The sequence below is a fragment of the Serinus canaria genome, chromosome 8, assembly GCF_022539315.1.
Source record: "Serinus canaria isolate serCan28SL12 chromosome 8, serCan2020, whole genome shotgun sequence".
In the NCBI taxonomy this organism is placed as follows: Eukaryota; Metazoa; Chordata; class Aves; order Passeriformes; family Fringillidae; genus Serinus; species Serinus canaria.
The window spans coordinates 1743888-1770273 of NC_066322.1; the positions used below are offsets into that span (position 1 = coordinate 1743888).

General features: G+C 48.9%; 1 protein-coding gene and 1 long non-coding RNA gene across 4 annotated transcripts in view; one reads left to right on the plus strand and one right to left on the minus strand.

The window, feature by feature from the left end:
• CACHD1 (cache domain containing 1) overlaps positions 1-26386 on the minus strand; it is a 99899-nt gene that overhangs the window by 11184 nt on the left and 62329 nt on the right. For both annotated transcript variants that reach the window (XM_009088785.4, XM_050977696.1), the window contains 13 exons: positions 24515-24641; positions 22219-22363; positions 18997-19213; positions 15007-15156; positions 13792-14025; positions 11962-12111; positions 11350-11473; positions 10750-10867; positions 9785-9953; positions 6590-6732; positions 5086-5267; positions 3759-3869; positions 1090-1212 (listed from right to left, as the gene is read on the minus strand). In XM_009088785.4, coding sequence (XP_009087033.2) covers positions 1090-1212; positions 3759-3869; positions 5086-5267; positions 6590-6732; positions 9785-9953; positions 10750-10867; positions 11350-11473; positions 11962-12111; positions 13792-14025; positions 15007-15156; positions 18997-19213; positions 22219-22363; positions 24515-24641 — 1993 coding nt within the window. The remainder of the gene's footprint in view (positions 1-1089; positions 1213-3758; positions 3870-5085; positions 5268-6589; positions 6733-9784; positions 9954-10749; positions 10868-11349; positions 11474-11961; positions 12112-13791; positions 14026-15006; positions 15157-18996; positions 19214-22218; positions 22364-24514; positions 24642-26386) is intronic.
• LOC127059875 (uncharacterized) lies at positions 6742-9838 on the plus strand. Of its 2 annotated transcripts, none has more exons than XR_007778190.1 (3): positions 6742-9542; positions 9631-9678; positions 9727-9838. It is a non-coding gene; the product is annotated as an uncharacterized LOC127059875 (long non-coding RNA). The 2 variants fall into 2 exon arrangements; XR_007778189.1 differs by having other exon boundaries at positions 6742-9494.

A 26386-nucleotide genomic window follows, 5' to 3' on the forward strand; every position in this document is an offset into this window, starting at 1 on the left:
GGCTGGAGCAGCTTTCAGAGGGATTCCCATGGCATGTGTCAGGTACCCACAGCAGCTCGGGGGAGCAGAGAGCAGGGGAAGCCTCTGTGCTCCTCCTTGGAGGTTTTGGGGGGTTTCCATTAGAAATACACGTAGAGATGTGGTGTTTGCTCTTTTTCCTGACAGGAAAAGCTTAGGAGAGATACACTACAAAACCCCAAACACCTGAGTTTATATCGAGACTGCAAACATTGGATCCAATTTCTGCATCAGAATGTCTGAAAAATACCCTCAAAATTCCTCATTTGGGGAATGCAGGAACAGAATAAAGCATCTGACCTTGCAGTTTTTTACTGGGAGGGAGTGATGCCAAACCAGAAATCCTGATTTGTTTTTTTTTATATGCCATAAAATATATAGAAAAATACCCAAACCAGAAAAGAACTGGGAGGACGACAGAAAACCACTTCCCTTCCCAAATTTAAGGTTTAAAAACAAACAAGGAACCGACAGCAGTGCCCAAACCACGTTATCAAGTTACTCCAGACCCAAAGCAGAATTTATCCCACCCCCACAGGATTTTTCAGAAAAGGAACAATTACGATACCCAGGGGTCTGACTGAAATTGGATACTCCAGATGAAATCAGACTTCTTCTGCCTAGGCTGTGCTATGGATTTCTGAGAAAAACATCCCAAAGTTGTATTTGAATAATTGGAGCTAAAATAACTGAGGTCCTGTATCATTCTTACACGCTCACAGGAACTAAATAGGTTAAATTAAAACAAACAGGAGAACTGGGAAGTGTGTTCATTTAATAAGGAATGTTTTTTCTACCCAGAGTTTCAAAGAAGGCTAAATATAACCCAAAAAATCAAATCAAATCAATTATCTTCTCCTTTTGTAATCCTGCAGACTGTTTATTTAGCTGATGGCAGTCTGATCTGGAATAACAAAAACATCCACAAAATCTTCGTGAGAAGGACAAGCACAAGTTCTACTGGAAATCAGAGAGCACACACTGAAAGGAACAGAATCCTTGGAGAAATTAAGTTGGAAACGACCTCTGGGTCACCTGGTTAAAGAAAAGAAATATTGTATTGATTTTTACCTGATTTTGTTCCCCCCATCTTGGTTACAAACTGGCAGCAGGTCCATGAGGACTTTGTAGAAATATCTGAGGGTGAAGTCGATGCCCATCACAGCCACGGAGTGTCCTGAGGACATCTGAGCACTGCAGTGAGGGGGAAAAGGGGAAAATGATAAATATTATAAACAATAAAAAATAACCTTTATTCAGGGCAATAATAATAATAATAATAATTCCTGTTTTAGACACCCCTTGTACAGCCAGCACAGGAGACAGCCCAGGAGTGGATCCCACCCTACACACACCCCACCACCCACAGACATTTAATCCTGAGCGACAGAAATTAGGATTAAAAATTCCCCATCCACACAAACAGAGGATGCAGCCCCTGTATTTTCCAATCCTCCCAGCTGGGAGGAGTTACCTGCACCCCTCTCTGCTCAGCCCCCAGCAGGAGGAATGAATGTGAGGGTGCCAGACTTTGAGGTAAATCCCTGCAACTCCGGAGTGTGGGAGTGACTGTGAATGGCAGGCAGAAAATGAGAGGAAAATAACATTTCTTAGGGTGAGTTCTGAAAAGGATCCTGTGATGTGGTGGTGTGCAGCAGCCTGAGGCTGCATTTTGTCCTTCCTCCATTCCCAGTGCTCCCAGTTTGCTCCCAGCAGCACTGAGAGGCCACAGCCAGACCAGTCCCCTCTCACCCCTGCAGGACACAAAAGGATCAGCTCAGGGGTGTGGGATTTGCACCCACGTGGGCCTTACACCTCTGACCTGCTGCTCTTCAGAATTCACTTTTCTCCTTTATTTCATCTCTGAAGACAGGAATAAAAATGTTTAGGAAAAGAAAGAAAATGGAGATGCTGCAAGGCCCAGCTGGACTGCACCCACAGCTCTGGCCAGCCCTGCTCCGTGGAAACCCAGCTCTGTTTACTGGGCTGAGGTTTGCTTGCTTTTCAAAGAGGTGCAGTGGAGATGCAGTCAAATCTCATTTCTAGACAGATAAATACAGATTTTAAAAACCTGCATTTGATTTATTGTTCCCATTTCCTGGAGGAGGAAGGGAAGGATGGCAGTGAAGCAGCACAGGCACATTTCACGTGTGACAAGGCATCGAGCTCTGAAGTTCTGCTCTGCCCTAACAGACATGAAGCCATTAGGATGTTGTAAATATTTTAGCTTCATTTTCAAGCATTAAATCCTCCTGCTTTGCTGATGCCAACTGCATTAAACCACATCAGGCATAAATCTTCTCTTCCCAGCCTCCGTAAAAAGGAATAAGATACACATGAAATGGGAACGAGAGGTGTCAGCTCTGGCTGCCCTGATGTGGGTATTTAAACCCTCCCAGCAGTCCCTAATGCCAAAATTCCTCTTAACTCCACAGATTCCTCCCCACCCCTCTGGATTTGGAGCTCAGGCCTCTTTGGGGATTATAACCACATGTGACTATGAGCTTCAGAGGTCATATTTACCCAGGAATCACACTCACATCTGCCAAACTTTGTTTAACTGCTCTTTAATCATGTTCTAATAACCCACAGGAGCTTTGAGTTCTTAGAGCTGAGTAAACCATCCCTCGCTAGATAGAAATCAGAATTCTGATTAATTGCACTTCTCTCCTTACAGAAGTGTTTCCCCAAAGTAAATTGCTCTGTGAGAAGCACCACGCAGGGGCTGGGGCTGCAAATGCTCCTGCCAGAACACACAGGCAGAGGTGCAGTGCTGGGAAACTCCCCCCAGAGCAGGGGAATCTCTGGCAGAGTGGAGGAGCCACGTCCTGATCCCTGCTGGCTTTGGGGTCCCTGGCCCCCAGTACAGCACTGGAAGTTCCCTTGGTACTGCTGGGCTGTTGGGTGGGGAGCTTGGAGGAGACTCCAAGTAAAATCCAGGGCAGGTAACTGCTCTTCTGGGCATTTGGGAGAGCTTGGGGCAGCAAGGTTGGGTCCATGTTTTATAAACTGGGCTCCTTTAACCATCCTGCATCCCTAATCCTGGCCTCAGCCTGGGGCCTGGCCAGGAGGGAGCTGGAACAGCCACAGCCTGCTCCTCCAGGAAAAAGTCATTTCATGGAACCATGGAATATCCTGAGCTGGAAGGGACCCACAGGAATCATCCAGCCCAGCTCCTGGCCCTGCTGCTCCCACTCCAATCTGCTCTTGGAGTCTCACAGGCTTTGGAAGCCCAGAAGTGCTGGACTGAAGCAGCCCAGGAGAGGAGCTCCCCAGTTCCTGGAGTAAGCACAGCCCCTTTGTGGCCTCCAGTTCCCTTCCAAACACCTCCCTGCTCCTTAAAAGTGGAGGTGTGGGGCACTCCAGGAAATGGGGAGCTTGGCACTCCTGATGGAGAAGGACTGAACTTCCAGCAGAGAGGGGACACTGCCCAAACTGCCTCAGCAGAGCAATCCCTCTCCTCCTCCCAATTCCTTGGACACCCCACCCTGTGTTTATCCAGGAGCACTTGCCCACCAATCAATCATTATTTTAAAATTATTTATGTTATTACTCCTCTACCAATAAAGCCACAGAATTCCCATATTCCTATAAATTGGATTTCTCCCACTGTTTCAGTGCCCCATTCCCACAAGGTCAGATGACATTTTAGGACCAGCTTTGCTTTTCAGTTCTTGAGCACGCAGAGTCACCCAGCTCTGGTAATTCAGAGTCCTCCTGCCTGCCCCAGGAGCCCTCACCTGGAGGAATGGACAGTGTGGCTGATGGTCACCACATATCCAGCCCCTCCCACGTCCAGGTAGGGCCCAGTAAAGGTGATCAGTCCTGGATTGGCCACTGCGTGCAGGTACCTGGGGGAAGCCAAAAGAAATGCTCACAATCAGTGCCAAAGCCTGTAACTTCAAGACAGAATCCTTGATTTTCCCAAAATAACGCTGGATTTTGGACACTGTGAACAACAGGCCCCAAATTATTGGTTTTTAATATTAAACAAGTACCTAAACACAACTGGGATCCAAACTAACCCAGACTGGCTCAGTAAATGGTCCCCCAGTAGATCCAGCTGCATTAAAAAAGCTCAGTTTACTTCTGCACAGAACACATTTAATGTAATTTCAGACATTTTCCACCAGAACAATGCAGGACTTGGTGCCAGCAGAGTCTCAAACTCAACCCTGGCAAAATGATTATGTTGCAAACTGAGGAGAAAAAACAGAAGTGAGGCAAGAAAATACAGAAATATCAGACAGTGAGTGTAAATTACAACCTCTTAAAACTTCCATCGGCATAAAATAAGCCTCAGTCGTAGGAGAGCTGGTAAAACTGTCCTAGGAAAGTTGATAAAACACTTTTCTGTAAGAAAAAGTGACCAATTTGCTTCTCCCTGCCCAGGGCACCGACCCACGAGCAGCTTCACCCCCTCTGCTTTATTCTCAAAGTTTCACTTGCACCTCCCTCCTCCCATAGCACCACAAATGTCAGGGCAAAGGGGGCAGGGGGGCTGCCAGGAGCACTGCAGAGCCACAGGGCTGGGATCTGTGCCCTGCCCAGCGTGGCAGCACCTGGCTGGCTCCTTCCCACACATCCCAGCCTTTGGAGCACACCCAGAGCCTGCTCCCATCTGGAATGCCCCCAGCTCTCTGCCCAAATCAGATGCTGCTGCATAATTAATCCCTCCTTGAAAGCAGTGAGGAAACCCACAGCAAACAAACAAAAAGGCTCAGATATGAACGACCAGAAAGGGCCCAAGGAGCTCAGACACTCCTGAATTCCCTAATCCCTGAAGGGGATGCTCATTTTCTGAATATTTATGTCCCCATCTGCCATAGCTGGGCTATGAAACACCAACTACCCCACAAAATAAAACGCCTGAAATCAGAACCAATAAATATTTGAGCTCTGAGCTTTTTCCCCCAAAACCATTTTTAACTAAATTAAAAATAAAAAAAAAAAAACACCAAAACCCAAACAACACCACAACTCCAAAAACCGAAACCAACTCTAAATATTTCCCTTCTTGCCCTGGGAGATGATTCAAAGCTTGCTGTGGGGACCCTAAAAACTCACCATTGTCTCCTGGTGGGATCAAACGCTTTGTCCATGAGGGAGCCGGGGTAGATGCGCAGCACCCCGTTGGGGGTTGCTATGTAACGCCTGACAATGTAACTGTTGAGGCCACTGATCTCCATCTGGGTCATCCATTCATCCGTGCCGTGACTGGTTGCCATTACTTCATTCCTGACAGAGAACTGCAAAACAAAGGCAGGGCTGGCAGGGTTCCTGCAGCACTGGCAGGGCCAGAGAATAAAAGCTTCCCCCAGAGCCACCGGGGATCATCTCGGCTCAATTACTTGGTTCAAGGCTTCTCACAGCAGACATTCCAAGCAGATTGTTGGAATGAAGGATTGGTGGTGTTATCTCTGTGGCTTTGCTTAACTGGGAGTAAATGTAAATATTGTGCTGCTCGCACAGAAAATAGAGATTGCTCAATCTAACAACACCAAGGAGTTTCTGCTAAGAACTTGACGTGGATTTAACTTTCCTGGTGCTTGTTTTAACAAAGTTCTGCCCCCTTCTCTGTCCCCTCTTAGATCAGGTGTTGGGAAGGGATTCCAGGCTGGGAGGGTGAGCTTGTCCAGAGAAGCTGTGGCTGCCCCTGGATGCCTGGAAGTGTCCAAGGCCAGGCTGGAGCGATGCCTTTTTTGGGGCTTACCTAAAAACAGAGGCCAGATAAAATTCAGGCAATAAAAAGCAGTTCTGTTTAGTGAGGGGCCTTTGGGTACCTTTAGGGCAGACAAAGCCCCTCAGGGGCTGCACCCAAAATGAACCATGGCTCAGGGGTTTCACACTTTTACAAGTTTGGCCCATTTGCATATTGGGGGTCAATGTGCCAATTACAGCTGCAGCTAATGAAGTCGTTCACCCCAAGCCTGCACCCCCAGGTCACTTCTGTTCCCATTTCTCAGGGCCTTCAGGTGCATCTTGGGCAGACAAAGCCCATCCAGGGCTGCACCCAACATGGACCACGGGTCACAGGTTTTTATATTTTTATAAGTTTGGCCCATTTTCATATTCAGGGTCAATGTTCCAATCCCAGCTCCAGGTAAGGAAGTCATTCACCCCCAGTTTGCTGCCCCAGGTCACTTTTGTTTCCATGCCTGGGCCCTGAGGCAGTGAGGAGTCCCTGAGTGCCAGGCCTGGAGAGGAATTGCTGTGTCTGCCCCAAATGGGACAGCAGCAGCTCCCACTGAGTGTGGAGCTCAGAGCTCTGCACTGAAGAACTGCAGGATCACAAACACAGAAAACCAGGAAAGCCAAAATCCCAAGGCATCAGGAGCACCCTGGGCTAGTGGCAGGTGCTGGGCAGGGATGGGATGGGATGGGATGGGATGGGATGGGATGGGATGGGATGGGATGGGATGGGATGGGATGGGATGGGATGGGATGGGATGGGATGGGATGGGATGGGATGGGATGGGATGGGATGGGATGGGATGGGATGGGATGGGATGGGATGGGCTTTAAGGTGCCTGCCAAGGGCAGGTGCTGGGGTTTGGGGTGCTGTGCCCACCTTGAGGCCGGGGTTGGCGATGAGCCGCGTGTTGTCGCTCAGGTAAGCCGTGTAGTGCTCCACCATCCGCTTGGTCTCGGGCTGGCTCAGGTGCTCGTAGGGGGAGGAGAAGCTGCCTGCAGACAGCATCACTGTGGGGCTCTCTGCAAACACCAAACACCAGGAGTTTCAGCGTGGTGAGCTGTACCTATGGCAGGGAGGGTGTCTGTACCACGGGAGGGTGTCTGTCCTGCTGTCCTCGGGGCAGGAATGGCCCTGCTGCTCTCCCACAGCTCAGCACACAAAGTGCCCAGCTGTGGAACAGGTTTTACTGGGACTCCTGAGAGCCAGAGAGGAGTTTGGTAAGAGGATCCATGTTCACCCCTGAAAGAATTTCCTACCAAAGTTATTAACATAGAAACCCAGACAGAGAGAAAGGATCAATAAGAGAACCCTGCACCTATTGCAGTGAGCACTTTGTTTGTCCCATGACCAATGAGTGAAGTGGAAACTTCTGAGCTTTGTAAGGATGTATAAAAAGCATGCATGCCAGAATAAAATCAGTTTGAAGCCTTCTGGAAATGGAGTGTTGTTTTGTATTGTCTCCATCTCTACAGCACCCAGCTCCTGCAGGACACTCTGGACTGGGAGGGAGGGCAGGGAATATCCATTTTTCCACCCAACCCAGAGCACTTCCCAGCACAGTTTCCTCCTAAGCTCAGGTTGAACATGAATTCCTCCCCTTCTTGCCTTGAAACACAGAAGTCACAGCACCAGCCCCCTCCTCTGATCTCCGTGGTCATTTGGTGTTTAATGCCTTTGCTCCCAAAGCCTCAACAATTTCTGAATTCCTGCTTGCTGGGAGATTACAGAAGCTGTTTTCCCTCAAGAAAAGATCATGGGCTAAAGAAGAAATCAAGTATCCCTGTTTAGGTTAGATATCCCAGAGGAAAATGAAAATGAGCATTTTCAGTTCCAGAGAATGAACATCTGGAGAATCCCAAGTGCAGAAGGGGAGCTCCCCAACAAAAGTGCAGCTGTCTGAGGTGGTTTTCAGAACAAACTCCAAAGCAAACTTCCATCATGCAAAATCTGCAAAACCAGACAGCTTTTCCTTTTTAAAAAAGAAAAATGATTCTGATGATGCAGGGCTGAGGGTTGAGAAGATCTTTTCTGAGAGGATGTGACCCATGGAACCCAAATTCCCTGTGAGGAATGGTCTCCAGAGGAGAAGCTGCAGTGCAGCATGTGAAGTGTTCTGCTTTTAGTCACATTCCTCTCAAACACATCCCCACACGTGTGCTGCAGTCCCCACTCCCAAACTTCTGCTCCAGCCCTTCATCTGCTTCCCAGAGCAAGTATTCTGATTTTGAGAAGTTTTTCCACTTGACAGCTTAGTACTGCATTTTTGGGATATTCTCCATTTATATCTTTCTGGATATAAGATAATCAAGATTAGGCAGCACATTAACAAGAAAAAACTCCCTGTGTTTTAAACAACTGGCAAAGCAATTTCCACAGGTTTGTCAGGTCCCTCCTCCAGTCTGATCTCACTGAGCCATTCTGCAGGGCTCCAAAGAGCTAGGAAAAATCCACAACTGTGCCACTAATTCACCATGAGACCTTCAAACCCTGCTACAAGCAGAAGTATTTCATTCAGAATGTCTTATAGTACAGACCTGAGGGAGCTCCCAAGGCTACACCTAAATAGGACAGCCTGCAGTGTAGGATGTTTATGTAAAACCCCTCTGCTCTTGGGATATTTCTGGGTTCTAAGTTCTCCATCCTTCCCAGACACTGCAACCGCCATGGAGATTCTCTCCTTTCCCCAGCAATGTTTGGAATCAGTCAGGAAGAGCAGCAGCACTTCAGCCTATCAAAACCTGAGAGTTTTGAAGCAGGGGAGGAGGGTCTGGAAACCATCAGAGCTCTGGAGTTCTCCTTCTCCCCAGCAGGCTTAACCTCTGCCTCTGAAGGTATTCAATGCTTCTGGCAGTGGAAAAACTCCCCTGAATCCAAAGCAAAAGAGCAGCAGAGTCCTGCACAACTGCCTGGGACTTCATCCTGCTCTGCTAGTGCTCAGGGAGGTGCTCCAGAGCCAGGAGAGGACCTGGGATGAGCTTGCTGAGACACCTCCTCTGCTCCCACTGCACTGCCAGGGACCCTGCTGGACCCCCAGGGCATTTATCTCCCACTCTGACCAGCAGCCCCCCTCAACCATCCTGCAAGAAGTGAATCTGTGGGTTAAAACCTGGTGCTGATGGTAGCAAAGTTATGGATTCAACCCCTGGGTGGGCCCTTCCCTGCAGAGCTGGGCTCCTGGTCCCTGTGGGACCCAGCTCAGGCTCTGCTGTGGCTCTGGAGGAGCTCAGCACTGAGCAGGACACTGTGAGCAAGGAGAGCTGTGAGAAGGCAAAAGCTGATCAGAAAATCAGCCTTGGGAACAAAACCTTCTCAGGGGAAGAGTATTTCCCATGTTTTGTGAGAAGAGCTTTACTTTGAGCTGCCACACTCTACAGAGGAGCTGGGACTGTGCCAGGGTGGCTCAGGCTGGACAGCAGCAGGAATTTCCCCATGGAAAGGGTGGAACTGCCCAGGGAGGGCTGGAGTGCCCATCCCTGGGGGTGGCACTCAGAGCTCTGGGCTGGGGACTGGGCACAGCTGGGACTGGAGGTTTTTCCCAAGTTGGGGACTGGGCACAGCTGGGACTGGAGGTTTTTCCCAAGCTGGGGACTGGGCACAGCTGGGACTGGAGGTTTTTCCCAAGCTGGGGACTGGGCACAGCTGGGACTGGAGGTTTTTCCCAAGTTGGGGACTGGGCACAGCTGGGACTGGAGGTTTTTCCCAAGTTGGGGATTGGGCACAGCTGGGACTGGAGGTTTTTCCCAAGTTGGGGACTGGGCACAGCTGGGACTGGCTCCTGGAGGTTATTCCCAAGCTGGGGACTGGGCACAGCTGGGACTGGCTCCTGGAGGTTTTTTCCCAAGTTGGGATTGGGCACAGCTGGGACTGGCTCCTGGAGATTTTTCCCAGTTGGGGACTGGGCACAGCTGGGACTGGAGGTTTTTCCCAAGTTGGGGACTGGGCACAGCTGGGACTGGCTCCTGGAGGTTTTTCCCAAGCTGGGGACTGGGCACAGCTGGGACTGGCTCCTGAAGGTTTTTTCCCAAGCTGGGTGGCCCCGAGGTGGCCAGGCCAGGCTGGCAAAGGCCCTACCCAGGGTGGCCAGCTGCTTGAAGTGCAGGCAGGCGTTGGGCTGGCCCAGCAGGTCCAGCCTGTGGTAGAGCAGTTTGCTGCTGGGGACAGTGTTGAGGTTCTTCAGCTGCTTCACGGGAATTTCTGGCTGGATCACCACCACACACAGGATGAAGGATGTGTCCTGCACCTGCAAAACACCAGCCAGTCACCAAACAGAACCAAAGGGTGGGGGATGAACAGAATTTCTGCCTCGGAGTCACTGAGTTCCACAAAAACCACTTTGCCACAGTAAACACAGAAAATAAAAATACTGTAATTTTTTTTTTCCTGAAAACCAAACAAGACTTTCATTTTGTTGCTCAATCAGCAATAATTTCTAATTCTAACACTGTTTCATGGATATTTTTTGTCACTAACAGAGGAGAGGCTGCAGGTTTCCAGCTGCTGGGCACACACTGGTGTTACCTTTATGGAGAGTACAGACAAATTAACTCTCAAATTCAAGATTTTACTATTTGCACTCTTAATCGTGTGCTGCACGTGGCACATGATTTACTGGTTTGGGAATTTTCAGGACTCTGAATTACACCAGACCAGCAAACCTTGGAGTGTCCCAGCTGCTCTGCAAGGGGAGTTTGGTGTGAAATGCAGAGTTGCAGTCTTAGGAAATCAACCCCAGACATCTTCCTGTGTGAATTTCTGTTAAACAATGACAGATTTAATCTCTTAAAACTGCTCAGCTTAATCCTTTAGGTTGCATTTAGCTTAATGCCATGAAATGATCCACAAGTGCCTTCTTGAGTTGGTTGGCACAAAGCAGCCAGTTCTGGCTGGCACCGGTGGATTCACCTGGATTTTGTTTAACCTCAGGTTCCATTTTAACCCCAGGGCTGAGATGAGTGATCAGACATTCCCAGACTGAGGGAAGGACAGCAGCAGAGCCATGAATCCCCTCTGTGCCACCCCAGACTCGTTGTCCTCACCATTTTCCAGGCATAGCTGACGTTGTAGGCTTCTTTCCCAATTTCCCTCAGCTTGTTGACGTGCCAGGACAGCGAGGAGTTCACAGGAACTGTGATGATCTGGCTGCCCAAGGGAATGCTGCAGTGGCAAATAAAACATCCAGCAGTTTATTCAACACTGAGCAAAACTGTTGGGACTCCAGCAAAATCCTTCTATTGTGTGTTTGTATGATTATCATAAGAATTGAAGGAATTAACTGTGATTTGTGCTTGGTGAAGGAAAGCCTGTGTGTCTGCTGCAAATGCACTTATGCACCCTCACATTTTGAGCTTAAAAATTCTCAGAATAGGCAAAGGAGAAAGAAAAACCCAGACCAAAGAGTGGAAAATCTTCCTACCAGGGAAGAGAGAGATTAGAAGGAATATTCCCCAGATCAGCTGGGAAACGCTACATAACTGAAAAAAAAGCTGGGAGGAAAAATCAAACCAGAATTGTTAATGGGGGAGGGAAAAAAAAACCCATCCAAGTATCCAGGAAAGGGAATTTCACCTCATAAACCCTGAAATTCCTCTCGAAATGCTCCCAGTGCTGCTGGTTTGGGAGCTGCATCCACTCCTTACCTGAGGATGTTCTGGCGCACCAGCTCGAACTTGGGGATGTTCTCGTAGTGGATGATGTCTGTGTGCAGGGGAGGCTCAGACAGCAGGTAGGGCCTGGTCAGGGAGGGGTGCATCAGAGTGTACCCTAAAACACAAACACACCAAAAGCCTCAAACAAAACTGGGCCCAGGAGAGGTGTTTTTAGGGGGAAGAACAAATATACAGTAATTCCATGGAATTTTGGGGAAGATGGCAGTGACCAAACAGTCTCGTCCTCAAAGGGGATGCAAATGGAAAGCAGCTTGAAAAATTCAGCAATAAAATAAGAGGATCAGAGGAAAAGAGCTGGGCACACACATCAACACCAGTTTTCCCTATTTCCCAGAAAACCTTGGATGGCACAGGTGCAGGAAATCCCCACAGCAAGGGTTTCCAAATCAGAAGTTTCCAGGACAGAAGTTTCAAGTCATGAATCCACCTAAAATCTCCAGGAAGGTCCAGGCAGAACTAACCCACAACACGCAATTAAACCTTTAATAAATGTTACCATTCATGACTCAGAAATGTGAGGAGTCAGAATTGGTGTTTCAGGAGCTCAGTGGGACTAGAGGAGATGGTCAGAGTCAAAATTACCTTTATTATCAATGAGGAAGGTGTAGGATCCCAAGGAGTCCTGGTAGTAGGTGACATCTTCCAAGATGTAGGCAAGGTTGACATCGACTCCAACAATTCCCAGCAGGAGGTTCCCGAAGTAGCAGGGTTTGCTGACAGTCATTATCAGGCCTGGGAGGGAGAGAAACACCACAAAACCATCAGAAATATCCTCTGGGTAATTGTTTTGAGAGGAAACAGAGCATTCTGAGATGTTACACAATTAAATGTTGTTTCTGTTCCTCGCTGGAATGTGGCCAGGGAAGCTCAGCAGGGTTCCTGCTGTGTCTGGCTGTTGTCAGCCACTCTCCCTAATCAATCTGAGCTCCTGAGAGTGACCTGAAGAGCATTCACCAGTTTGGTAGAACACACACCACAGCTGGTCTTTGAGGGGTTGGCAGTCTCCACGTGGATCCCTTATAGATATAAAATAAATTTGTGTGAAAAGCCAACAGAGCATTCTCTTCCTTCAACAGAATTTAAGGCCACTAAAAAAATAGGATGGAAGAAGAAGGAAATGACTTTGTCCTTGTAAAGCAACAGTTGGGATGAGTTGTTTCCCACCTAATGCATAATCAGAATATCAAATCTCTGCTTAACTAAATCCCAGTATTGCCACTGTGCTGGGAATCCCGTCCACAATTACCCAACAGTTTGGGATTGATCTCATCCCTGAGGTGAGAACTCTGCAACACCTTCTTACCCCTTTCTTCTGAGCTTGGGAACTCAGCAGCTCTTCCCTGGCCCCAGTATAAAACTCATTTGCATGTACAAGCCTTTAAGTGCACTCTGAAATCCCTGTAAGACAAACCCATCCATTGCATCATTCCCAATCCTTTGTTGCTCCTGTTTGCCCTTGGATATGGCTTTGGGAGAGAGCAAGAACAGAGTGTAATCACTGAGGGGGGAAATGCAGGAAGGAGGAAAAGCTCAGAGCCAGATTTCCTCAGGAACAGCCTTAAATTCAGTCTGGGTCTCAGGACAGTCCAGGTGTGCTGAAGCCAAAGAAGGGCTGAGGGTGGCCAGCTTGGGACAATAATTAACAATAATTAACAATAATTAACAATCTTTCCTTGTGCCATTTGCAAGGCTGCTTTTATCATGCTCTTACACAGGGCTCTCATGGATGCCATTCCAACCTATTTCCCTCCAGTACAAAGAATTTCCCTCCACAGATTAAATTATGGATTATTTGTTCCTAGGTACCCAGGCAGAGGAACAAATTTCACAAGAATCCAAACAAAATCTGCCAACTCCATGTCTTGTTAGCACTTTTTTCACAGCTAAACCTTCTGCAGATGAAAATGCTACAGACAACAAGGCCTGGAAACACACCTGGGACCAAAATCTTGTAGGATTGTGGAAGAGGTTTTACTGTGACCCCCTGAGAGCCAGAGAGGAGGGAAATAGGTTGGAATGGCATCCATGTCAGCCCTGTGTAAGAGAATGATAAAAGCAGCCTTGCAAATGGCACAAGGAAAGAGGATCCATGATCCATGTTCACCCCTGAAAGAATTTCCTGCCAAGGTTGTTGACATAGAAACCCAGACAGAGAGAAAGGATCAATAAGAGAACCCTGCACCTATTGCAATGAGCACTTTGTTTGTCCCGTGACCAATGAGTGAAGTGGAAAATGATGAGTTTTGGAAGGATGTATGAAAAACATGCATGTTATAATAAAATCATTTTGAAGCCTTCTGGAAATGGGGTGCATTTGTGTTGTCTCCATCTCAGCTGGGACACAGGATTACAGGAAAGCAAAGAGAACCTGCTCCCTGCTGGTTTTACCCCAAAGCCAGGGCCAGCACTCACCGTCCCCCATCTCATCCGAGAAGGGCAGGCTGAACACGGCCTCGTCGATCATCCTGTTGGGCAGGTTGGTGTAGAACCTGCCCACGGTGGTCTCCAGGTTGCTGAGCTGGTTGAGGACCATCATGCTGCCCTTGGTGACGGGCAGGGCGCTGCGGTCGGGCACGCCATACTTGGCCGAGTTCTGCTCAGCCAGGTCCCGCAGGAAGGCCAGCTCCTTCAGCCCTGTCACCCCCTCTGCAGGGACACAAAACACGGGCAGACAGCTCAAACCAGCTTCCTTTCCATCCAGGCTCCTGCCCCCTGCTCCAAAGGAGTGATCCGTACTCTGTATGGCAGCACTGAAAATTCTGTGTTCTTATTTAAGTGCTTCAAGGCTGGTTTGAGGAAATTTAATTACTAACACCAAATTTAAAGAGGTTGCACAGCGCAGAAGATTTGCCATGCTGTTCACACCCCCCCTTTAAACAAAGCCCTGGGAGCAAAGAGCCGTGTGCCCCATAAATCCACAGGACAGCTCTTTGTTCTCCACCCCTGGCTCGCCCACAGGCAGGACCAGGAGCAATCCTCAGCCCTGGAGATAACAGCCTTTGTTCTCCAGCTGAAGCATTCCAGTTTCACACTTCACTCAAGTCCCAGCCTCAACCCTTGCACACAAATCAAAGCCTTTTGCAGTCTCAAATGAGTATTTAAATTTACAACCAAACCATACATTGGGTTAAGCATTCATTTCCTTGGCTATTTTCAGCAGTACAACCAACTGCCTTCGTGCTGAAAATGCTTTTTTGGAAAATGGGTGAGTGATCTTCATGTTTATCTTCACTCTCAGGTTGGTTCCCAGGTTATCAAAGCATTTCAGGTTTGGTTTGATCTCCCATTCACCCTCCCTGGCTGATGAAGTCACACTTAGTCCCAGCTTGCTGCCCCTGGAAACCCCCAGGAAGGTTTGCATTGCAATAATTAACAAATTCACCTCAGTCTGGACAATCCCATGTTATATCCCTGCAGCTGCACCGTGATACACAAAGATAGAGTGGCACAGCTATAAACACCAAAGTAACAACATCTGGATGCAGCTTCTGGTTAAAATGTGCCAAAAATCCATGAGCAAACTGCTCCCAGTGAGGCCTGGAGTCACCCTGGAATGAGTTTAATAAACGAGCTGTGCTGTGCCAGGAAAGGGAATTTTATGGCCTGGAAGCCACAAGCATCTCTCACCATTCATGAGGGCATAAGTGAGGATCATCACTGAGTTATTGAGGAAGCTGTTCTCCTCGTTGATGACACGCAGAGTGGCTTTTTTATCATCTTCTGAGGACTCTTTTGATGTGATCCCGGCCGAGAGATAAATGATGACCATGTCAGTATCTGAAACACAATCACAGACACGGCACAGAGTGCATCAGGTTTCTAGCTCTGGTGCTCAGAGCCCTGAAATCTGCTCACAGCACCTTCTCCCTGGGATCCACAGCACTTCCAGGGGGTGAACACACTGCAGCCACATGGATTCCAGCCTTTGGTGTTCAAGTTTCACTCTTGGCACTCACCAAACTTGTGTTTGGTTTGGTGCCTGTTGGCCACCCGGGAGCCTGGGGCTTGCTCTCCTGAGCAAACCCCACAGGCACCTTCTGGCTTTGGAATGGTTTGGGATGGAAGGGACCTTAAACCCCATCCAGTCCCACCTCCCACTGTCCCAGGTGCTCCCAGCCCCAATGTCCAGCCTGGCCTTGGGCACTGCCAGGGATCCAGGGGCAGCCCCAGCTGCTCTGGGAATTCCATCCCAGCCCCTCCCCACCCTCCCAGGAACAATTCCCAGTTCCCAATCTCCCATCCATCCCTGCCCTCTGGCAGTGGGAACCATTCCCTGTGTCCTGTCCCTCCATCCCTTGTCTCCAGTCCCTCTCCAGCTCTCCTGGAGCCCTTTAGGCACCAAGATTTCTCTGGATCCTTCTCACTTCCAGGTGAGGAGCTTGGCTGCCCCCAGGCAGGAGCACACAGCACCTGGAGCAGCTGCTCCAATTCCATGGAAAAGGCTCCACAAGGTCAAAACCTGCACTTTTCATCTCCTGCCCCTCTGTTCTCCTTCCACCCTGCAATCCTGGGGCATGGAGCTGCACAGGACACCCTCCATGGAGCAGGGCAGAGCAGAAAGCTTGGGAATTCTGGGAACACATTTTTCAGGCTGAGGATGTTCCTGGCCAAAGAGCCTTTGAACTCAACAATCCAGAGCCCTGTGCTGACTCCCCAGCCTGTTCCATCACATTTATCTCAGCACTGAGAGTGGTTTGTGTTTATAATGAACACACAGATCAAAAATCCTCCACAGGAAATCCAGAGCACTGGGCTGACATGGTCACATCCCAGCTTTCTTCTTTCACTGGATTTTTGGTGGATTTGTGTACTGGTTTATTAAACAGGTATCAATGCTTTGATTTGCACATTTGGTCCTCATGGCTTGAGCAGAATTTCTGCCAGAACCAGATTTTGAAACTAACAGGAGGTGCTGTTCATTTGGGGGAATTTCTACCTAAGATTTCTGTAAGGGCTAAAAGTAGGAAGAAAAGCAAAGCCAGGTATTAAAGCAGCTTTGGGTGGAGTTTAAGGAGAGCTGTGGCTGTGTTTCCCAGGCTACAGCAGAGATGTTTTATCTGCAGCCAGGCATGGTGCTGCAGCCTAAATGGAGGAACAAGAGCCAGTCCTAAATCTGCGTGAGGGACCAGAGCAAGCAGCTTTTGGAGCTCTCTGTCACCCTTTGGGGTGAGGATCTGCTGAGCAGGACCTGCAGCAGGAAATCCAGATGTGTTGAACAGCACAGTTCTCCCACCTCACACCAGCAGCTCCCTCCTGGCTTTGCCAGTGTGAGTTTGGGATTGAGGCTGTATCTCAACAGCTTCCCTGACACACCCACACATTGTTCTCTGGGAACAGGATGTGAGAAAATTAACAGTGAAATGAAAGATTTTTTTTTTTTTTTTTTGCTGGGTTTGTTTTTCTTTTTTTAAAAAGATGAAAAGATTATTTACACGAAAGTGAGACATGTTTTATAAACATCCTCTTCTCAAACCTATTGTGCCTCACCCCAGGAATTCTGAAATTCATCACAAACACGTTAGATCCTCACAATCTTCCACACGTAGAGAAAAACCTAAATCCAAAGCATTTGCATTTTAACTTACTGTGCTCGTGCCCCAAAACAGTTGCTTGATATGAAACCTAGTGAAGTATGAATAAGCCAAAACTTCTAACCCTAATATAAAACAGTGCCAAACATGAAAACATGGAATCCTGGAAGGGTTTGGGTTGGGAGGGACCTTAAAGCTCATCCCATCCCACCCCTGCCATGGCCAGGGACACCTCCCACTATCCCAGGCTGCTCTAAGCCCTGTCCAGGCTGGCCTTGGACACTTCCAGGAACGGGGAATATGCAGGAGGATGCTCCAAGACTCCTCAGCTGATGTTCTTGGAATGAATCCTGATGACAAATTCATCGTATCCCAGCCAGCTGCAGCAGCACTGCACTGTTCATTTTGCATTCCCTGGAGGTGCTCCCCTGCCATCATTTTGCCAGGGGATGGTAAAATCCTGTCCTTGCCAACCTTATCCTTTGTCCAGTCCCACGAAATCTCCCTGTGCCAATGGCCTGGAGCTCAGGAATTGGCTGAACCTTTGGTAGCAAAAGCACCAAGGACAGCCACGTGGAATGGGGGTATTTCCTCATTCTTTCCAAAGCACTTCCATTCCTGGACTTTTCCTCTCTCTCTGGCTCTGCACAGCCCCTGAGCTGGTGCCCTGTGGGACACTGAGGGCTCTGCTCTCACAGGGCCAGGGTGTGGGAACTGAGTTACACAACCCAAGGATCCCAGTGGAGATGGCTGCTCCCTCCACCCTGCCCCACTCAAATCCAAGGAGCACCCAGAGCACAGGATTTGCCTTCCACGGCTTCCTGGCAAGCAAATCTGCCACTCAATTCCACACCCAAATTTTCATGTTTTTCACCACGTTGTCACTACAAAAACACCCAGAAAAACCCCAGTCTTGGGAAGGGAAGGAAAAGGCTCGTAATGAGTGCACAGAGTTCAGGGGGTTGTTCTGAGATGAAGGAAAATTTAGCCAGGACATCTTTGTGTTCCACAAAATATCACCCCTAACTGGTGTTCTCAAAACCTCCTTTCCCTGGGAAGCAAGGGGATCCAATTCCCCAGGATTCCAGCCAGGCACATCATCCATGTGCAAATGTGCCAGCACTCATTAAATGAACCTGCAGAAGCTGCAGTTTTCCTGGAAAGGCTCCCTGGCCCCCTTGGGATTGGGGAAATAACTCAGCTATCACACTGACCAGTCCGGCATTCTCCTCTTGCAGTTCAAGAGAAAAGCAGGGCAGCAAGAGACACAAATCAGAATAGACACATCCAAGAGCTCCTCACGTGGAGAATGGACACATCCAAGAGGAGAATGGACACATCCAACAGCCCCTCATGGAGAATGGACACATCCAACAGCCCCTCATGGAGAATGGACACATCCAACAGCCCCTCATGGAGAATGGACACATCCAAGAGGAGAATGGACACATCCAACAGCCCCTCACGTGGAGAATGGACACATCCAAGAGCTCCTCACATGGAGAATGGACACATCCAAGAGGAGAATGGACACATCCAACAGCCCCTCATGGAGAATGGACACAACCAAGAGCCCGTCATGGAAAATGGACACATCCAGGAGCTCCTCACATGGAGATTGGACACATCCAACAGCCCCTCATGGAGAATGGACACAACCAAGAGCTCCTCATGGAGACTGGATACATCCAAGAGCTTCTTATGGAGAATGGACACATCCAACAGCCCCTCATGGAGAATGGACACATCCAAGAGGAGAATGGACACATCCAAGAACCCCTCATGGAGATTGGACATATCCAAGAGGAGAATGGACTCATCCAAGAGCCCCTCATGGAGAATGGACACATCCAAGAGGAGAATGGACACATCCAACAGCCCCTCATGGAGATTGGACATATCCAAGAGCCCCTCCCACGGACCACAGCCCAAGGAAATGCTCCTTAGAAGAGAAACGGGGATGGAGCAGGTTTTTGTTCCTGTCCAACACGCTCCACCCCCTTGGGCTCTGCCGAAGTGAGAAGATGAAATAAGCAAACACCGCAAGGCCCTGGCACAGCGCGGCGGGCGCGAGGGGCTGGCTTACTTCCTTGGAGCCGGGTGCCGTTGTTGGTGTTCCGCAGGAGCTGGAATGCCTTCTGGAAGCCCAGGGCGTGCTGCGTGGAGCTGTCGGACGCCTTGATGCTGCTGACAAAGGTGGACATCTTCCTCTTGGTCTCGCTGGTGGCAGGGGACAGGAAGGTCTTGTAGCACTGGTCCAGGGAGCACGTGCGCACCGCGTCCGCCACCGTCAGCACCGAGATCTGCCGGGAGGAGACTCCGTGGGGAAGGGGCTCCGTGGGGAAGGGGTTCCGTGGGGAAGGGGTTCCGTGGGGAAGGGGCTCCGTGGGGAGGAGGTTCCATAGGGAAGACAGAGATTCCATGGGGAGGAGGTTCCATGGGGAAGGGATTCCATGGGGAAGACAGAGATTCCATGGGGAGGAGGTTCCATGGGGAAGGGATTCCATGGGGAAGACAGAGATTCCATGGGGAGGAGGTTCCACGGGGAGGAGGTTCCACGGGGAGGAGGTTCCACGGGAGGAGGTTCCACGGGGAAGGGCTTCCATAGGGAAGGGCTTCCATAGGGAAGGGCTTCCATGGGGAAGACAGAGATTCCATGGGGAAGGGGTTCCATGGGGGTTCCATGGGGATTGGGATTCCATGGGGAAGGGGTTCCATGGGGAATGGGATTCCATGGGGAATGGGATTCCATGGGGAATGGGATTCCATGGGGAATGGGTTCCATGGGGAAGACAGAGATTCCATGGGATCACCTCCCCTGGAGGTGGAGCAGGGCGCTTGAACAGCTCAGGCCACAGTGTGCTCCAGCCAAACTGTTTCGTAGTTATTCTTACCAGAGGCCTCTGGGATTCTCCAGGTTACCAAGACATAAATTGTGCTACATGGAGAAAGAAGAGGCTGAGAAACAAAATGCCCAGACCACAAGGGTTAGATAAAGGAGGGCTGTGAAGCACTGGGCTGTAACCAATGACATGTCCAGAAAAGTGCCTGCAGAGCACGTGGACAAGGCAGAGGCACCAATCCAGAAATGTGTGATTGTGTGTGCAGTAGTGTTGGAATTCAGAGTTTAACAGAGCTCTATAGAAATATATAAATAGAGATTAATGTAAAGAAAAAGGGGCTTCTGCTTAATGACCTTGATTAGCTGTCCAGGAGTCCTGGTCTCCTGCCTGAGAACACAACACACATCTCTACATCATCTTTACACACCCAGACACACAACACTGGGAGAAGGCAACAGAGGAGATTCCATGGGTTTAAAACTGCATTGTTGGAAAAGAAATGCTTGAGGCATAAATGTGTCAGATTTCAAGAGGATTATGCAGAGTTCAAGGAAAAGAGATTTGGGTCTTTGTTTCTCTGCAGAGTCAGCTTCACCCTGCTCCCTCACAATGGTCCATGCACTGCTCTGGGCAGAGCCCGAGTGGGCCAGGGAGAGCTGACAGGGGATCAGCAGAGAGCATTTTCAGGGAAGCCTGGAGAGCCCAGAGAGAAGCTGAGTGCACAGAGAAATAAAAAAAATAATAAAAATAAACAACCCCTCCAAAGACTGCTCCCAGCAAAGCTTTTTGTTGTTTGAATGTTTCAGTCAAAGCAAGGCGACTCTGACATCAGCTTTTCCTGCAAGGAAGTTAATGCAATGTTACCTCTATGCCTTAATGACATCTAACACACCAGACTCATTAACTGAGTGACAAACTTCATTAGAGAGCATGACTGAGGCAAGACAGCCCCGGAATTAAGCAGTAATGAGGCACCTGTGTAACAGGTTCTGTAACCACTGAGCCACTGACCAAGGAATAGGTGTCTTAAATGTGTTCTCTGTATTAACACAAACCCTCCTGACACTTGAATTTAAGTGCTATTAATCCTGCTGAACTGTAAGATTACTTCACCACATTAAATCTCCTTAAAAGCACCATGCTACAAGTGGTTTTCCCATACTGTTCGTCAGAAGACTTAAGGCAAAGATTATCATCAGTTTTCTTCAATTTGATTTAACTGAAACTCCTCCTGCTCTCAAAAGAAAGCCCAAGCAGAGAGACTGAGCAAGGTCTCACCAGCAGAGAGTTACTGAAAGACCAAACTGCAGACTTTTTACAGAAGCACTTTATGAATCCACAGTCATCTGTACTGAAAAAAAAATACAGTTTAAATGACTTTCTCCCTGTCAGATGAGTACCAGGGACAGAGCAAGAAATCAAACCCAGATTTATTTCTCAGCCCTGTGCTGGTACCATAATTATCTGTGAATCTTCCAAACACTAACTATGCTTCAGCTCACACCAGTACTGCAGGAGAAAAAGCAATTTCCACTTCCACAAGACAGAAAGAGAGGCTCAGAGGTGAAATGAGTTCTCAAAGCAGTTTAGGATGTGAGGAGGAGTCATGTTTGGAGCATGGTTCCTCTTCCTGTTGACCACCACTGAAATACCTGCTGAGATGGAGGAGCCTTTAAAGATTGCTCAGGTACAAGATTTTGCCTTAGATCAGTGGGATTTCAGTTTTTTCCCAGCCTGCAAATCCCCAAATGTTTCCCCTGCAGCAGAAAGAGTGAGCTCAAGGCTCTGTCACCCCTCGGGGGCAGCTCCCAGATGTGGGAATCCATAAAATCAGAGGGTTTTGGGAAAGCTGCAAAAGGCAGGCCTCAGAGACAGCAGAACTGTGATTAGAGCTAAGCAATAGCCATGGGATAGGTCAGCAGAAAAATGATTTAAAAAGTAGAAAAGCAAGGACAAATAGAACAATATATTAACGCTTGTCTAGGATAACTTCCTAAGCTGCAGAAAAGTTTATCCAGCAAGATATTGGGAAGTTTGAAGATTAATAATGGAGCTCTGTGCATTGTGTTTTAAGGCTTACAAGCAGGCATTGTATTGGAAATGAGCAAGCATTGTTTTAACCAAAGGTACGTGTGCTTATAGCGGTGGGATGGAACCACTGTCAGTGTGCTTCTGCTTTGTGTGATTGGGCAAAAAAGTTATAAAGTAAATTGTAACATTAAGTTCTGGGTCTGCTGTTTGGGATGTGAGCTGCTGGCATCTCCCCATGGTCACAGCCATGCCATGAGAGTGATGGTGGGAAATAGAGCAGCTCAGGGCACGTTCCCAGCAGTGCTGTGCTGTTTGTGGTTTGCACAGAGCCCCGGCCGGCGACACCGGATCCGCAGGAGTCCGTGACTGAGAGCACCACTTTGGCTGGGAGCTGAAAACCCAGGGGAAGCTGGGTTTGCCTGGAGAAAGCTCACCTTGTCGTGCTCATCTATGGAGCTGAGGATCACCTGGGCAGCGTCCTTGGCAATTTGGAGCTGTGTCTCTGTGACAGAGGCCCCGTGGTCCACGATGACCACGATGTGCTTGGACTGAGGGCGGACGGTGGAGACGTAGACGGGCCTGGGGAGGGACAAAACCCAAACCACCATCACCATCAGCCACCCTCTCATCCCCCCTGGCATGCTCACGAGGCAGGAATTAGAACACCCAAGCAAACAAGCAGGGAGAAACAATGAATTATAACAGGATGAGGTTTTTTTTCCCCTTATGAAAACTTGCACCAGGAAAGGCCAAGCTGAGAACCTGAGCATGCAGAAATGCCCCTCAGTTTCTGAATTTTTTTAACCTCACCAGGTTCCTCTCTCTCTCTGTCACAGCAAGAGCTTTCAGGAATTAACCCTGCTGCTTATACAGCATCAGGGTTTGGGATCCTGCAGGAGTTCACAGCGAGGTTTGAATGAAGCAAGGAATGCTCCTGGTAAATCCTGGCTGCTGGGAACTTCACCCACACGTGAACTGGGTGCAGCAGTGGGGATGTGCTGGGGCCATGGCAAGTAAAAACCTGTGCAGCTGCAGGGAGATGATCAGCCCAGGGTGTCTGGGCTGTTGTAAGAAGGCTCCTGGCCAAGGCAGGGAGCCCTGGGATGACTCTCACCCGGGTCATGCTGCACAAGCCCTTGGATCTGCCCAGTTTTACATCCCAAAGGGAGCTAACACCACTGGGGACTCTCAGTGCTGCCATCAGTCTGTGCTAACACCAAAAATGATGTTGTTTTCAGATCCAGCTCAATATTGAGGGAGGTGTGAAAGAGTTCACAAGCTCCCACGCCAAGGTTTCAACCTGGAATAAATTAGGAGGATCCTCAGCATGGAGGAAGGATCAAAATAAAATGGCAAATTTCTCTTTCCTCTTTAGTCCAGACACAGAACTATTTACAGTCAAGGGAGAGTTTTGGGATCTAAATATCATTATATCAAAGGCAGACACAGAAATCTTATTAAAAGGAAAGGAAAGATTGGACACAAGGCCCTGCAGTAAACAACTGGCACAAATCAGTTCTTAACTGTAAAACAGCCTGCAGCTCTACCCTGGATTAATACCTGCAACTGAAACGGGGCCTTTGATCTTCAAAGCCCTGAAGCATTGGCTAATTCATTCACCCAAACTACCCTCTGAAGTAAATATTAGCAAAAAGAGACCCCTTCTTTAGCCATGGTGGGACTATGACCCAGACAAGTGGTTTGGGTGAAAGCACTGATGGTTTTAGTGTCCAAGTTCTGAGCAGGACTGGCACCCCCAGCTCTCACCTCCTCAGACCTCACCTCTCCAGAAAACTCAGTCAAGCTCAGAGCTTTGTGCTTTGATGGCACACTGAAGATACCATCAGTAAACTTTTGATTGCTCAACCCTGACAGAAAACCAAACCCTCCTTAGTGTCCCCAAAAAGTTCCTGGATGTGCTGCTGCTTCCCCTGCCCAGACTGATTAACTTGTACCATTAATTAATGTGTGACCAGAGATACTAAAGCCACTGCACCTTCCCACCCTCGTGCCTCCATCAATCCCATGGTACTGACAGAAAAAACAGGGAAAAACACTGGATCTCAAATTCTTAGAGAACTGAAATCCCAGAGCAGGAAACCCTGCCACCAGCTAATGCTTTATTTTTATTTTTTTATTTTAGTGGAAGGAAATTTTCACTGCTGCTTCCCTACTACCCACGATGTGCCACCTGAACCTGGGGGAAATGCTCCTACCTGTGTGCCCTTCCCAGGCTCTCATCCCTCCCCTCCCTCCCACAGGGATGCACCTGCCAAATCAGCAGAATGTCTGCTCACTGCTTTATTAGCAGGGGTCAGGCATGACTCAAACACAGGTCAGATTTTGCCTGCAGGCTGACCTACAACTTCCAAGTCGCTGCTGTTTACAGCTGACTTCATTTGGGAGAGGTGAGGAGCCTGCTTGGAATTTTAGTTTAGTTCCTTGGAAGTGAAAAGCGGTGCTTTAAAAAACAGCCCTAAGAAAACCCAAGGGGCTCCATTAGAAGTTACTCACAGAATCACAGGGTTTCTAGGTTGGAAGGGACCTTTAAGATCATCGAGTCCAACCCATGTTCTAACAGCTCAACTAGGTCATGGCACTAAGTGCCACATCCAGGCTTTTTTTTTTGAACACATGGATGTTGGCAGCTTGGCAAGGGAGAGCAGGGAGTGAAGGCAGGAATGCAGTGTGAGTGCTTTTCCCAGGAAGGTGGGAGGAGGCAAACCCTACCTGCTGCGGTGTTCGTAGCTGCCCTTGCAGCGGAACTTGTGGGCTGGGAACACGGTGAAAATCCCTTCCTCCGAGCTGAAATACTGCCACTTGATCCCAGGGTTGGACTTGAGGTTGTCAGCAAGGACTGCGGGGTGGAAAGGGAGAAAGAAGCAGAGTTAGAAGCACAAAGACAGCCCAGACTCGAGCAGGAGCCTCCCTGGTGGAGTCTGGAGAGCAACGGCCAGGAACAGCATGGAACACAAACTGCTCTGCTCAGGGTGGGAAAACAGCCTGGTGAAACTTCACTGATCTGCAAACAGCTCAAGGAGAAACCCAGCACTGGACTGGACAGGTTTTGTTGAACATGTGATGACAGCTCCTGAATCTCTGAAGTGCACCCAGGTCCTGAAGGCAAGGCCAGAGTGAGGAAGGAAGAGATTAAGGCAATTATGTATAATATACATACACCCTACATCTCCATGTGATAATAAATACCTTGTCAACATCCTTCCCAAAAAGGAAAAAGCCTTCATGGCAAAAAATCCTGCTCTTTTTTGGGGGAAAACTCCAAGATATTCAACAGGTTTGGTGTTCACAGCTTCATAACCAACGAAAGGAAAGATCCCATGGGCACTGGGAACAGATCCCATGGAATTTGGGAACAGATCCTGTGGGCACTGGGAGCAGATCCCGTGGAATTCGGGAACAGATCCCATGGGGACTGGGAACAGATCCCATGGACATTGGTAAGGAACAAATCCCACTGGCACTGGGAACAGATCCCATGGACATTGGTAACAAATCCCACTGGCACTGGGAACAGATCCCATGGAATTTGGAAAGGAACAGATCCCATGGGCACTGGGAAGAACAGATCCCATGGGCACTGGGAACAGATCCCATGGACATTGGGAAGGAACAGATCCCATGGGCACTGGGAACAGATCCCATGGACATTGGGAAGAACAGATCCCATGGGCACTGGGAAGGAACAGATCCCATGGACATTGGGAAGAACAGATCCCATGGATGTTGGGAAGGGAACAGATCCCATGGGCACTGGGAAGAACAGATCCCATGGGCACTGGGAAGGGAACAGATCCCATGGACATTGGGAAGGGAACAGATCCCACGGGCACTGGGATTTCTGCCTCGTGGTGCACTGGGAATGTCCCATGGACCTTGCCTGCCCTCCCTCCAGCCTGGATTGATGTTCCTCCATGGAATCACCAATTTTGCCACACCACTGACCTCAGGCAGCTCCAAGTCCTTGAAAACCAAAGGGAAATGCTCCCAGGAGAGAGGGAATGGGAAACCATTAGCATGGGAGGCACCACAGCAGGAACAGGATTATTTCCCACTCAGGGCTGAACTCCTCTCTGCTTGCAGCAGACTGAAAACAAAATCTGGAAATATTTGAAATCTTCAGTTTCTACCTAGCAAATAAAGTGGAAATCTTTAGTTTCTACCTAGCTAAAAATGCATGAAAAAAAAAAAGAAAACATTTCTTTGCCATTTCTCCTTTCGTGTTCTTTGACTGCAGAACTCCAAGGACTGGCAGAGGGGGGCTCTGATTCCCAGTGCCTCACCTTCTGCTCAGCATTTCCCTCCAGCATTCCCTCAGGACTGGCACTGAAAATGGGCCAGTTTCATCTCCTTCATTATCAAATCTGCCAATATTTGGGTTGGAAGGGACTGCAGGGCACACTCAGGCCCCAGCCAGACACTCTGCCCAAATACCCACGGGGAGGGCAGTCTGAGCTCCACATCCTCCACACTTTAGCACTTACTCAAGTTTCCCAGACTGGCTGTGGCTGGATGTTCTCTCCACATCCAGCCCAGTGTAATTACCCTGCAAAAACCACTGCCCTGGCCTTTCCCCACTCCTCT